The sequence below is a fragment of the Calonectris borealis genome, chromosome 22 (genome assembly GCF_964195595.1).
Source record: "Calonectris borealis chromosome 22, bCalBor7.hap1.2, whole genome shotgun sequence".
Taxonomy (NCBI): domain Eukaryota; kingdom Metazoa; phylum Chordata; class Aves; order Procellariiformes; family Procellariidae; genus Calonectris; species Calonectris borealis.
Genome location: NC_134333.1, coordinates 2,808,723 through 2,822,716, shown reverse-complemented (window position 1 = coordinate 2,822,716; position 13,994 = coordinate 2,808,723). Strand labels below are relative to the sequence as shown.

At 47.0% G+C, this 13,994-nt stretch overlaps 1 protein-coding gene across 1 annotated transcript; it reads left to right on the top strand.

Moving 5' to 3' along the window:
- The first annotated feature begins 5,604 nt into the window (after positions 1-5,604).
- Positions 5,605-6,546, top strand: LOC142091752 (olfactory receptor 6X1-like). The gene has a single exon (XM_075171125.1). The coding sequence runs from the start codon at positions 5,605-5,607 to the stop codon at positions 6,544-6,546; it is 942 nt and encodes a 313-aa protein (XP_075027226.1).
- Positions 6,547-13,994: the final 7,448 nt, after the last annotated feature.

Here is a 13,994-nt window from a genome sequence, read left to right as displayed (position 1 = left end):
TTGCACGCCGGGCACGAATCCGCTTTTCAGACAACGCTATGATGTAATAATTAGCTAGATATGCTCATGCAGCAATTCAGCAAGCAATGCTAGCTTCTGTCTCACCATACACAAAGCTCAGTATACTTGTGCTGGCCCCCCTTCCACTTACTGTGGATCTGAGATTTAAATCTCCTCTTAGACACTAAGTTGTCTTTCTCCTGCTGATAGCAAAAGGAACTCTGTCCTTGACACCTGTGAAGGACATATTGGGGATAAGTTGAGGCATAGTCATTGGGCTGTTGAAGACTGAGAAAATGCCTATTCCCTTTTTATTCCATTGAGAGTAGTAGGCACCTTCCTGGGGCAACTCATCTGTGTGGCGGAAAGGAGTGCTCCTAGTTCAAGCTCTCTCCAAGAACCCGTTCCTCTTCTTGCACTGGGCATGGAGCCCCTAAAGGGAACATGAATACAGCTTGATGTGCGCAAAACACTGCTTGCTCTCTGGTAACATTTTCTTTCACAAACATTCCCTCTCTTATAGGTGCCCTTTCTGACAAGAGGGGAAAAGAAAGACCAAGGACACTGCATGGAGAAAGGGGAATGGGAAAAACAGACGTCACCGAGAGAGTTTTTCCTGATGGGATTCGGGAAAGCACCTGATTCCAGGTGCCTCTCTTCCTCCTCTCTCTCACTGTCTGTGCAGAGACTGTGCTTGGGAACATCTTCATTGTTCTGCTGGTGGCGACACACCAGCATCTCCACAGCCCAATGTATTTCTTTCCAGCAAATTTGAGCAGCTTGGAGATCTGCTATACTTCCATCAACCTGCCCAGGCTGCTGGGCAACTTCCTGACTGGGGATGGACCCACCTCTGCTCAGGACTGTATGGCTCAGCTCTATTTCTTTGGATCTCTTGCAGTGTCCAAGTGTTACCTGCTGGCCACCATGTCCTCCAACCAGTACTTGGCCATACAAGCATGATGAACTAGAAAGTGGTTTTCCCACTGGCAGCTGGCTCGTGGCTTGGGGGAATGACTAGTTCCACCGTCATCACATACTTCTCAAACCAGTTGAAGTTTTTGTGGCCCCAGCCCAATTGACCGCTTCTGTGATTTGACCTCTTTGCTGGAGCTCTCCTGTAGTGACACCAGGCTGCTGCAATGTCCATCCGAGATGTAGTCTTGCCATTTTTGTTCACTTGCGCACCCTATGTCTGCATTAGAGATGCCATCCTGAGGATGCCATCGAGCATGGGGGAGCAGAAGGCCTTCTCCACCATGTGTGAGAAGTGAAAGCCTTCTCACACATCACTGTGGTCAGCATTTTCTAAGGGACACTTCTTCCTGTCGATTTGCTGCCTGGGACACCCCCACTGAGAAACCTGAACAAAACACTCCTAGTTCTCCTCAAAAGTGTAGGGGTGATGTGGAGGGAATATATTATGTACCAGGCATATCTCTGGAGGTGTCTGGCTTTCAGGACACTTTTAGAAAGGCCGTGGGGGAGAGGGAAGAATTCCTTTCAGAAACATGACTCTTCCCTAAAGGGTAGTGGAAGAAAATGTCTTTGCCTTATTCCTTTGAGGTAAAGAGAACATTCTTGCATGTGGGAACTGTGTACACAGGAACTATAATCTTCCTGCATAAGATACCAGTAAAGACCGTCCAGAAAGCTACTGGGGGTAATCAGGCGTGTGCATCTTGAAAACCAGCAGTTTCAGCAATCTGGCAGTGCTCCTTGTAGAGACTCCTGCTCCAGATGTGTGCTCTGAACTACAGGTTTTGGGGTTGTGCTGGATGTGGTGGACTTAAAAAGACCTTTTAAGACTTTCAGGGCAGAATCTTTTTAAATTATCCACCACGATGCATGCAGTCCACTGCAGGTGATTCCCAGGAGGCTGTCAATCCCAGTACCATGGGATAATTCATGCATGGGCCTTTTTGCTTCCACTTCAGATGGGACAAAACAGATCTCAGATCATATTCCTGTGAAAAACTGAATGCCCTAGTGGCCCAGAGAAATGGGACAGGGGTCACCTTCCAGGACACCAGGGTCTTCTGAGATGCCCTGAAAAAACCTGATACCCAAGGTAACGACAATGTCCCTCTGAGCTGGCTGGCAGCAAGAGAAAGCTGAAGACCGAACTGGTGATGGGTCTCGCCAAACGCCAACTCCCTGTCTAGCCTGTCGAACTTTCAGGAGTACCAAGTACTGGAGGGGCACATATCTCATTTGCATACAGATAACGCAGGGCTACTAAAGGTCCTTGAGGTGGGAAGGGGAGGCTGCATTTTTCACTGTTCTGCTGTCTCACACGCTCTTTGATTTACTGACATGTTCCTACATGTCAGGATGGGAAAATTGCTGATAAGAGATCTATTTCGGTCTGAGACCTGTCAAAACTAAACCATTAGTGGGAGCAACGGGGAGGGACAAAAAGGCTGATTAATCGTCCCGGAGTGCTTATGTGTTCTGTTGGCAATCCAACTATCAGCTGGTCATCTCTCCTGGTGCTGATAACAGTACTTGTAAAAAGTGCCTGTTAGGCTGTGATTGTCTTTATGCGCCTTGCATATCAAGAAGAGAGAAAAAGCAGCATCCTTAATATAAATGCAGCTGGTAGGAGCAGGGGTTCATCATCCAACCCTTTGGCTGGGTCTGAGGTAAATGTTGAGTCTCCGTTGGTGTTTTTGAGGGCTGTCTCTCTGCTGTGGGCTGACTGTGGTCAGAGCTGGGGGCTTTCTCCTGTGTGAAGAAGAAAAAGGGGCTGCTTTAAAACCCTGGGTGTTTGGGACAGGAAGAAGGATTTCAAGCATGTGACCCAAGGGTAGTGAGACAAATATCTGAGAGAAACCTGATCAATGGTTTGTGAAACTCTTTGACAACAAAATTAATGGGATCAGGCTTGGGGGTGGGAAGGAAAAACTTGCAGGAGCCAGAACTCTTTGGAATTCTGTTCTTGCAGATGGAAATGTTTGGAACTTCAGATGGAAGCTGCTGTAGCTGAGCTAGAGCAAAACCAAAATGAGAAACAGTTCTGCATGAAAACTTTTATTTCAGTTTGAACCAGGATCGTTCTGTTGTAACAAAAATCCCTAGTTCTGTGCTGAATCGAAACAAGCTGTTGCTTTTTGTTATGAACATGGGTGGTTTGCTTAATAAGCACCTGAAGGCTGATTCAATCTTTATCATATCATTAATGCTCCCCTCCCTTGCATATGTCTGTATGCAGCTATCTTCCTTTGTTTCTGCATATCTGTGCAGTTATGTACACGAAACACCCTCCTGGCCCATCCTGTCTGCTGCTCAGCTGTGTTCTCTGTTCATAATCACCCATCAACCTCCGCTTGTCCCCAGTGAAAATAGCTTCATTATTTTCTTTCTCTTAGCAGTGAAGGAATATAATTTTTTAACTCCCAGTGGAAGCTTTCAACTTTGGTGTCAAACAAATTTCAGAACATTTACTGAGCCCGTCACCCATGCCCTCCCATTCAGATCAAGTGGATGTGCTCCTTCCTTGTCAAAGGACTTCCTTAGCGAGAGTTAGGGGGAGATAAAGAGGCATGTGGGACAGAGAGCTTCATTGGTGATAAAAACAGCCTAAAGTTTGTTGAGTTAATTCAGGAATGAAGCTGCCATTATGGTATGGCAGTATGCTTCAGAAAGAGTTCTCAGACAGTTAGTTCTGGGTGTTCTGTTCGCGCAAGTCTTCTGCAGTCACTCTACTATCTTATCAGCAGTTGTTACCAAACCCATCTTACCCAGAGGAGGCTGTGTAGACTTGCTCACAAATTTTAATCATCATTGCCATCCAAAATGAAAAGAAACGCAGGGGAACAAAATATGGATCCTTATATTCATCGAATCCATAGAGCTGACATACTCTGCAACAGCTGATTCATCAGGTCTGTCTGAGAATTTGGGGCTCTTTTCATGACTCTTTACAAGAGTTTAATTTTTGTTACTAGTTAAGATACTCTGGTTTTCCATGCTGATTTATCCATTAGGCTGCTTTTCAAAGTTCTGCAGGCCCTTTACACCGTTTAAGTGATCCATTTTCCCCCTGAAGATTTCATGTTGGATGAGCTGAGTTAATTGCTCCTTCCCAGCCAATAGTCTTTGCACAGTAATGGGCTTTATTAAATGCCTCTGAATGTGCAATGGAACTACCTGAATATCTTCCCTCGGTCTGGAGCTACTCAGCTTGCTTAACAACAGCACATAGAGAGGTTTAATTATATGCTGAGTATAGGCATTGCTGACAGGTATTTATCTCCCTTCCCTCCTCAGAAGATATTTGTTATTTGGGATGATGATTTTAACATTGGTGGCTTTTTCACAAATGTGAATATCTTCCTTCCATTTTTGTGTTTTCATTATTCAGAGAACCATTGGTGGCTACTGAAGGTAATCCAGGCCCTAAAGAGACCGAGGCATGTGAGTATTATACTCTAAGTGGTTTAGGACAAGAAAAAGAAAATATTTCAGAACAATCTGCTGTCCAAGAAATTTAGACTGTTTGCTCGTATGAGTAATTAGATTGCATGATAGAAATCAGGGTGAAGAGAGACAGGATATGTTGACAATAATGTATTAGTAAGGTATTCCTATCCTAAAGCAGGGAGGGGCAGAAACTTGAATGCTTTTTAAAATGTGCTTAGCAAGGGAAGATCATGACTTCTACTCTCAAGTCAACTTAATGCTTACTTTGATAAGTAGGAATGAAAGGACAGCAGATCATTTGTACTTTCTTTTTTTAATAAAAACGAATACATGAGCAATTAATAGGTTTAGAATGTGACTGTCATGCTCTTTCTTTCATTTAGGACTGCTTGACAACAACCTGTGAGGATGAAAAAGATGAAGGTAACACAAAACTGGTGACATAAATCTTCATAAAGTAGAGATTTAAAATATTTTCTGCATAATCTATTTTTTTTCCTTGGAAAGAGAGTGATTTCTTACATAAAGCTATGGTCAGGACAGACTTATGAAGGCTTTGTATATGCAAAAGGCGATATACATTTCATCTCTGTTCAAACAATAACATTTTTGGATAACTATTGCCATCCAGCTCTCCTGTGTTCTGCTATGGACAATCGATGGAGAAACGCCTATGGTAAGAGGTAGTTCATGTTGCCTACGTCTGGATGGGGTTAATCACTTTTTGGCAGTACTCTGAGCTTCAAAGTAGGAGCCTAGATTAATTTTGACTAGACATCCATCTTTTAGAGGACATAAATTACGGTCATGTCTCCCACCCTTAGAAATGTAACTGATAGAGGGAATATTACCAGTATATATCACTGTCAATCATAAATTCTTCAGTCTTCCATACAGTCTTCCAGTATAAGAGAGAACACTTTTTCAACTGAAAAAGTACCTGAGAAATTAAGCAGTAAAACTATTATAAGGATCTCAAACCCTCTGGTTTCTTTAAAATATATATTAAAATCAATTTTAAAATGTCTCTTACATATATATATTTATATACATACGTATATGCGCATACACATGTATATCTCTATATTTCCTCTTCCCTACTCACATAGAAAAAAACTTTGATCACTCCTTTACTTGCCATATTTATTAATGCAGAAATATACAAAGTGGAAGCAGAGGATGGAAAACCAGACTTTTGTGACTGAATTTATTCTTCTCGGTTTCCCCAGCCTTCAAAGGGTTCATGTTTTGCTGTTTGTGGGAGTCTTGGTCATCTACATTTTGACTGTCACTGGGAATGTCATCATCATCACCACAGTGGTGAATGACAACACTCTCCACAAACCCATGTATTTCTTCCTTGGAAATCTGTCATTTCTGGGAATCATCTATATCTCGGCCACTGCACCCAAGTTTTTGGCCTGTCTTGTGGAGGTCAAGAAGTCTATCAGCATAGCTGGGTGCAAAGCCCAAGCCTTCTCCCTCTTTTTCCTTGGTACTACTGAGCTTTTCCTCCTCACAGCCATGTCCTTTGACCGATACATAGCAATATGCAACCCTCTCCAGTACACCACCATCATGAGTGGAAAACTGTGTGCTCAGCTCTCGTTTGGCTCTTGGATGGGTGGCCTTATGACTGTCTTTGTGCAAACTATTCTGGTGTTCAGACTGCCATTCTGTGGCCCCAATATCATCAATCACTTCTACTGTGACGTTGGGCCAATGCTGAAGCTGGCTTGCACTGACACCCGCCATATTGAATGGCTCATTTTTGTTGGTGCTATATTGCTTCTGTTTAGCACTTCCTTCTTGACTGTCATCTCCTACTTCGCCATCATTTTGACCATATTGAGGATCCCATCTACTTCTGGGAGACGGAAAGCTTTCTCCACCTGCATTGCTCATCTGACTGTAGTCATCATGCTTTATGGGGCGGTCATATTCATTTACGTCAGGCCAAGAGGACATGCCTCACTAAGTATGAACAAAGTGGTGTCCCTTCTGAACACCCTTGTTACACCAATGCTGAACCCTTTCATTTATACTTTGAGGAACAAAGAGGTAAAGACTGCCTTGAAAAAATCACTGACTAGAAATAAAATATTTGAGGTTAAAGAATGAGGACTAAAATGTTGACTTTTCTGCAGGCTCCTGTAGCAAACTGATTCTAGAAACCTCTTTGGGAAGTACACATATCAATAATTTTTATAAAGAAGGCAGATGATTTAGATTATGATTAGGCAGGCAGGAATACTGCCTCCTGAATGTGTGATCTGTGGACAATATTTGACTTACATACTTGGTTGCCTGTTCTTCCACTTCTTTATTCTGAGATTATGCTTCCAAGTCTTTTCCAAAGATTCATTATTTTCATTATCCACCAAAGCAAAAAATAAAAAGAAGAGGGCTCTCTGCCATTTCCTGTATTTATTTGTTACTATGAAAGAGACGTTTTATGATTACAAAATTTAATTCTTCTAAAATAAAGAGACTGAGGGGTTTGTGTTCATGTTTGTTGTGGCTCCATCGATCTTTAACGTAGCAAAATCAGCGTAGGTCAGCATAAGCAATCCTACTTGTTATTTATGTTCTGCATCATTTAAGTGATCTATGTGATTGATACACAATGCCTCCCTAATTTCTGACATGATTATCCTAATCAAGAATATTGATTCTCTCATTGCTTCAACTGATTGTCTGTGTCATTTGAAACGTATGATTTCCTTTAATTAATCCTTGTTTGAACTAAAACAAAGATTTATAGAGAATGTTTCCTGTATGGTTAGACTAATCTCAGCTAAAGAGTAGGTATCCTCATTTAGATAGTCACCTTAGTCTCTCTTGTCAGTTTACCTTTGAATGACAAACTCAACTGGTATTCACTGGCTCAATGGCTTCTCATAAGGAAGTAATTTTAGGGAATTCTGGCCTTTTATCCTCAAGTAAATCAGAATTTCTTTGAGAAGGAAAAAAACCCTCCTAAGGGTTTTTCTATGGATTTCTATCCTTGAAAACCTCCCACTCAGTAGGTAGCAACCATGAAGAGTCATTGAAAGTGTCAACCTTACCAGATGTGTTAGAAATGTAGACATTGCGGTAAATGCTGACCTCAGACCTTGCCTCTCTTTCAGTGTAATAAAATGATTGCTGCCAGGATAGGTGCTTTAAGAGGGTGTGCAGAAGGGAGTAAGCGTGGGCTTATAGACAAGAGTATGTACTGTTTGCAACACAGGAAAGTAAAGGGGTGGAGGAATGGGCTTGCTTGTATGGTTGTTTTTATTTTGAGGAATAATAATTTGAAAAAAAAATGTTCTTTTAAAGTAGTGGTAAAACAGACAGAAATCTGTTACAGGAACAGGCAGGGAAATCAGACTCATGTGCATGGACAGACCTGTTCAGAGACATCAGCATAAACCTACCAGATGTGATTTTAGTGGCCCTATTTATCTCATTGACAATGTTTCCCCAGAAAAATTATGAAGGCAAGGTGGAAAACCAGACCACCCTGCGGGAACTAACCCTTTTGTAGTTCATAAGCATGTGGGAACTCCAGGCTTTCCTTTTAACAATCCTACTGACCACTCCTGTTTTAACCCTGGTATCACCTTCATCATCTGGATTGATGCATGTTAGGGGATGTTATAAGCAGCCACCACCTCCAGCAGCTCCACAGCCTGGTGATTCCTCCTGCCCGGCCACTAGAGCCACGCTTAGTGACCCGGGGTCTCCATCCCAGGTCAATGGCCATGGCTGCTGCTTTCCTCTTTGCAGGCTCAGCCAGTAGTGAGGCTCAGTGTGTACCCCAGAGACATGTGGGCACACATGTACACATGCAAAAGGACACTGACACGACCGGTCAGACAGACTGCCACAGCCAAGGTGCTGCCGTCAACACCACCGACACACAGGACCCACATAACACACAAGTGCAGACACCCATGTCCCCACTGCCTCTGGGGCTGTCAGAGACAGGCGGCCACTAGTGCAGGTACACACACAACACTCTCATGGTTCACAAGCCACATGGATATTTGCAGGTGCCCTGAGCATTGGCACAGCCCCTCTGTTCTCCTGGTACCCTGCCCAGGTCCTGGCCCTCTGACCCGCCCCATGGGTCCCCTACTTGCCGGCTGGTCCAGCTTGATGCTCCCTGCAAACACGCAGCACTCACCCAGTCGTCCCCCTGGCACCTCACACTCCACCCAGGTACCAGCACCAACCCCCTGCCCAGCTGATACCCCTGCCCGGAGCTGGGGCTCCTGCTAACCGGCTGGTCCAGCTTTAAGTTTTCTGGTGAACACACACACCCTCCACACACACGCACTTTGGGGAAGATACAGATACTCACCCCCCGCAGCAGCCAGCACCAGACACATGGGCTGTGACCTGCGTTCCCGCTTGTGGTGGGTTGACCCTGGCTGGACACCACGTGCCCACCAAAGCCGCTCTATCACTCCCCCTCCTCAGCTGGACAGGGGCGAGAAAATATAACGAAAGGTTCGTGGGTCAAAGTAAGGACAGGGAGAGATCACTGCCCAATTACCTTCACGGCAAAACAGGCTCGACTTGGGGAAATTAGTTTCATTTATTACCAATCAAATCAGAGTAGGATAATGAGAAATAAAACCAAATCCTAAAAACACCTTCCCCCCACCCCTCCCTTCTTCCAGGGCTCAGCGTCACTCCTGATTTTCTCTACCTCCTTCCCCCGCAGTGGCACAGAGGGACAGGGAATGGAGGTTGCGGTCAGTTCATCACACGGTGTTTCTACCTCTCCTTCCTCCTCAGGGAGAGGACTCCTCATCCTCTTCCCCTGCTCCAGCGTGGGGTCCCTCCCACGGGAGACAGTCCTCCATGAACTGCTGCAATGTAAGTCCTTCCCACAGGCTACAGTTCTTCACGAACTGCTCCTGCGTGGGTCCTTTCCACGGGGTGCAGTCCTTCAGGAACAGACTGCTCCAGCATGGGTCCCCCACGGGGTCACAAGTCCTGCCAGCAAACCTGCTTCAGCGTGGGCTCCTCTCTCCACGGGTCCACAAGCCCTGCCAGGACCCTGCTCCAGCGTGGGCTTCCCATGGGGTCACAGCCTCCTTCGGGTGCATCCACCTGCTCTGTCATGGGGTCCTCCACGGGCTGCAGGTCGATATCTGCTCCACCGTTAACCTCCATGGGCTGCAGAGGGACAGCCTGCATCACCATGGTCTTCACCACGGGCTGCAGGGGAATCTCTGCTCTGGTGCGTGGAACACCTCCTCCTTCTTCCCTGACCTTGGTGTCTGCAGAGTTGTTTCTCCTGGCCAGTGGTGGGTCCATCTTGGAGCCGGCTGGCATCAGCTTTATCAGACATGGGGGAAGCTTCTAGCAGCTTCTCATAGAAGCCACCCCTGTAGCCCCCCCACTCCCAAAACCTTGCCACGCAAACCCTATACACCGCTCCAGCTGCCGGTGCTGAACCCCTCACTCGCTTCACTCACGCCATCCCCCCAGGAAATGGTTTTAGGATACACACTGTTCCTGCCCCAGCAGCTGGCAGCTGAGAGCCCCACTGCCTCCAGCAACTGGCACCGAGACCCCGCTCGCTCTGGTAGCTGCACTGGGATCCCACTGGCTCCAGTAGCTGACACCAGAGGTCAGAGGCTGCCACAATCCCAGTCTGACTTCAGTAGCTGGCATCAAATTCACACACGCTGGTAGCTGGCACTTAGTCCCTGCAGCACACGGACACACAGGGTAGAGTGAGATTATGCAGGGAGAGTTATGAAAAGATTTAATAAGAAGACAGGACAGACTGCGGTGGTCAAGTGCAGAGCTCAGCCAGACCAGCAGTGACTGGCCCAGGTTGACACCTGACCAGCCTCTTCTATTCCCCTTTCCTGCCTACTCCCCTCTTTGTTGCTTCCAGTTCCCCTGCACATCTTCTCCAGACTAAATAACCTCAGTTCCCTCAGCCGCTCCCCATCAGACTTGTGCTCCAGACCCTTCACCAGCTTCGTTGCCCTCCTCTGGACATGCTCCAGCACCTCAGTGTCCTTCTTGGAGTGAGGGGCCCAAAACTGAACACAGGATTCGAGGTGCGGCCTCACCAGTACCGAGTACAGGGGCATGATCACCTCCCTGCTCCTGCTGGCCACACTATTTCTGATACTGGCCAGGATGCCATTGGCCTTCTTGGCCACCTGAGCACACTGTCGGCTCATGTTCAGCCAGCTGTCAACCAGCACCCCCCCGGTCCTTTTCCTCTGGGCAGCTTTCCAGCCACTCTTCCCCAAGCCTGTAGCGTTGCCTGGGGTTGTTGTGGCCAAAGTGCAGGACCCAGCACTTGGCCTTGTTGAACCTCATACAGTTGGCCTCAGCCCATCGATCCAGCCTGTCCAGGTCCCGCTGCAGAGCCTTCCTACCCTCGAGCAGATCAACACTCCCGCCCAGCTTGGTGTCCTCTGCAAACTTCCTGAGGGAGCTCTCGATCCCCTCGTCCAGATCATTGATAAAGATATTGAACAGGACCGGCCCCAATAGGGAGCCCTGGGGAACACCACTCGTGACCGGCCGCCAACTGGATTTAACTCCGTTGACCACAAGTCTCTGGGCTCGGCCGTCCAGCCAGTTTTTTACCCAGCGAAGAGTGTACCTGTCTAGGCCGTGAGCCGCCAGCTTCTCTAGGAGAACGCTGTGAGAGACAATGTCAAAGGCTTTACTGAAGTCCAAGTAGACCACATCCACAGCCTTTCCCTCATCCACGAGGCGGGTCACCTGGTCATAGAAGGAGATGAGGTTGGTCAAGCAGGACCTGCCTTCCATGAACCCGTGCTGGCTGGGCCTGATCCCCTGGTTGTCCTGCACATGGCTTGTGAGCGCCCTCAAGACGAAATGCTCCATAATCTTCCCTGGCACTGAGGTCAGGCCCATAGTTTCCCGGATCCTCCTTCTGGCCCTTCTTGTATTTGGGCGTCACATTGGCAAGCCTCCTGTCGTCCGAGACCTCCCCAGTTAACCAGGACTGCTGGTAAATGATGGAGAGTGGCTTGGCAAGCTCCTCCGCCAGCTCCCTCAGTACCCTCGGCTGGATCCTGTCCGGCCCCATAGACTTGTGAGTGTCCAGGTGGCGTAGCAGGTCATTAACTGCTTCCTCTTGGATTATGGGGGGTTTATCCTGCTCGCCGTCCCTATCTTCCAGCTCAGGGGCCTCAATACCCTGAGGATAACTGCTCTGATTATTAAAGGCTGAGGCAAAGAAGGCATTAAGTACCTCAACCTTATCCTCGTCCTCGGTGGCAATGTTCCCCCCTGCACCCAATAAAGGATGGAAAGTCTCCTTGGCTCTTTTTGTTATGAATATATTTGTAAAAACTTTTTTTGTTGTCTCTTACCACAGTGGCCAGATTGCATTCTAGCTGGGCTTTTGCCTCTCTGATTTCCTCTCTGCATGACCTAACAAGATCCCTGTACTCTTTTTGAGTTGCCTGCCCCTTCTTCCACAAATGATAAACTCTTTTTTTTCCTGAGTCCCAGCCAGAGCTCCCCGTTCAGCCAGGCCGGTCGCCTTCCCTGCCCGTTCTTCTTGCGGCACATGGGGACAGCCCGCTCCTGCACCTTTAAAACTTCCTTCTTGAAGAACGTCCAGCCTTCCTGGACCCCTTTGCCCTTTAGGACTGTCTCCCAAGGGACCCTCTCGACCAGTGTCCTGAGCAGGCCAAAGTCCGCCCTCCAGAAGTCCATGGTAGCGGTTTTGCTGGCCTCGCTCCTTACTTCACCAAGTATCGAGAATTCTGTCATTTCATGGTCGCTAAGCCCAAGCCGGCCTCCGACCACCACATCTCCCACCAGTCCTTCTCTGTGTGAACAGCAGGTCAAGTGAGGCACCTCCCCTGGTAGGCTCGCTTACCAGCTGCGTCAGGAAGTTATCTTCCACACACTCCAGGAATCTCCTCGACTGTTTCCTCTCTGCCGTATTGCATTTCCAGTAGACATCTGGAAAGTTGAAGTCCCCCATGAGAACAAGGGCTAGCGATTGTGAGACTTCTGCCAGCCTCTGGTAGAATACTTCATCTGCCTCCTCATCCTGGTTAGGTGGTCTAAACAGACTCCCAGCAGGATATCTGCCGCCTTCTGCTCATCCAATCCTGTTCACGGAGTGTGGAGTCTTCTCTTCTTCTGATTTACTCTCGCAGCCTCCAGCCACCCTTTTTGTCTGTGTCTTGAGACATTTCCTTCTCTTTTGTTACCGAATACCCTGTACTTAAAGTTTTACTTACACTTCCTTACCTACTGGTTACGTTTCCATAGAGAAAAACTGAAGTTAAAGTACAATTCATATGGCCTTTGTGCTAAGCTCTGGCACAAATTAGTCTCTCACTACAGTAACATTAGTCCACATTACACATTCTTTCACAAATTGTAAGACATAGCTGTTTTCCTAATTAAGGTCGGCATTTCCCTTCCCATACCCCTTCATTTCCAGTAAACCATTGTTTTGTAGCCAATCTCATTATTGATTCAATAGCTGGGAGTGATCCATTACCTACTGGAGGTCTTGTGCATACTTTGATAGGCATCTCTTTTCATCCTCCAAACTGCAAAGCCCAGTCACTAGGCCTGCTGTTGGAACCTTTTACACCTCTTACTGTCTTTCTAATGTTCTGTTAAGATCTTTGCAACCAAATTGATCCCATTTAGCCAAGGATTTACTAGCACAAGTCCTGTTTTGATGCCTGCATAATAAGAAGTCTGGTTCCAGAAGTCCCTAGAAGTCTGGTTACAACTTTATCACTGTGTGCATACTAACAAAGGATCAGCCCCCCATTGCATAAGGATTATATATGCGTACTCCCAGGAATACTGACAGCTCAACCAGATCATGCCTGCACTAAACTGTTAAGGATTGGCTGCCGTCTCCAGCATCCTCCTCCCAGAACCCTCCTGCCTGGCTGCTGGAGCCCAGGCCAGTGCCCCCATTCCGGGGGTCTCTGCCCAGGATGAGGGATGCAGCTGCCACTTTTTCATCTGCAGGTTCAACTGGTAGCAAAGCTGAGCACGTATCCCAGACACACACATGCACAGACGTAAAAGGACATTGGCAGACAAGGTGCTGCCATCAAACAAGGTGCTGCCATTTACAGCACTGTGGAGGAATCAATGCCTGAGAGTACAAGCAGTATCATAGTGTTGGTAAACAAGAAGCCATGGGAAGATGGGAAGTGAAAGAAGCCGTGGGAAAAAGGGAGATAAGAGGTGGCAGTTAACGGTTCTGAGAGCGTGACAAAGATAAGGAAATTAGCGGAAGAGTGTCGAGATGACCTTTGCTTAGGGGATGTACTAGGGAATTCTTTGAAGTGCATACGTGGCATAATGTGAGGTATAAAAAGGCGCTTGTGCTGTATAATGAAGGGATTTTCGTCTTCGTCTTTGTGCCCTCTCAGACGGAGTCCGTGTCCTTATTTGCCACACAGCACCTACATACAGGACTTGAATAACACATGTCCTCATGAGCCCTAGTGTGACTGACCAGGTTTGTGTGACAGAATCACTGTCTCCCTTATCATTTGTCGGTCAGGTTTGTGTCCCTGCATGTT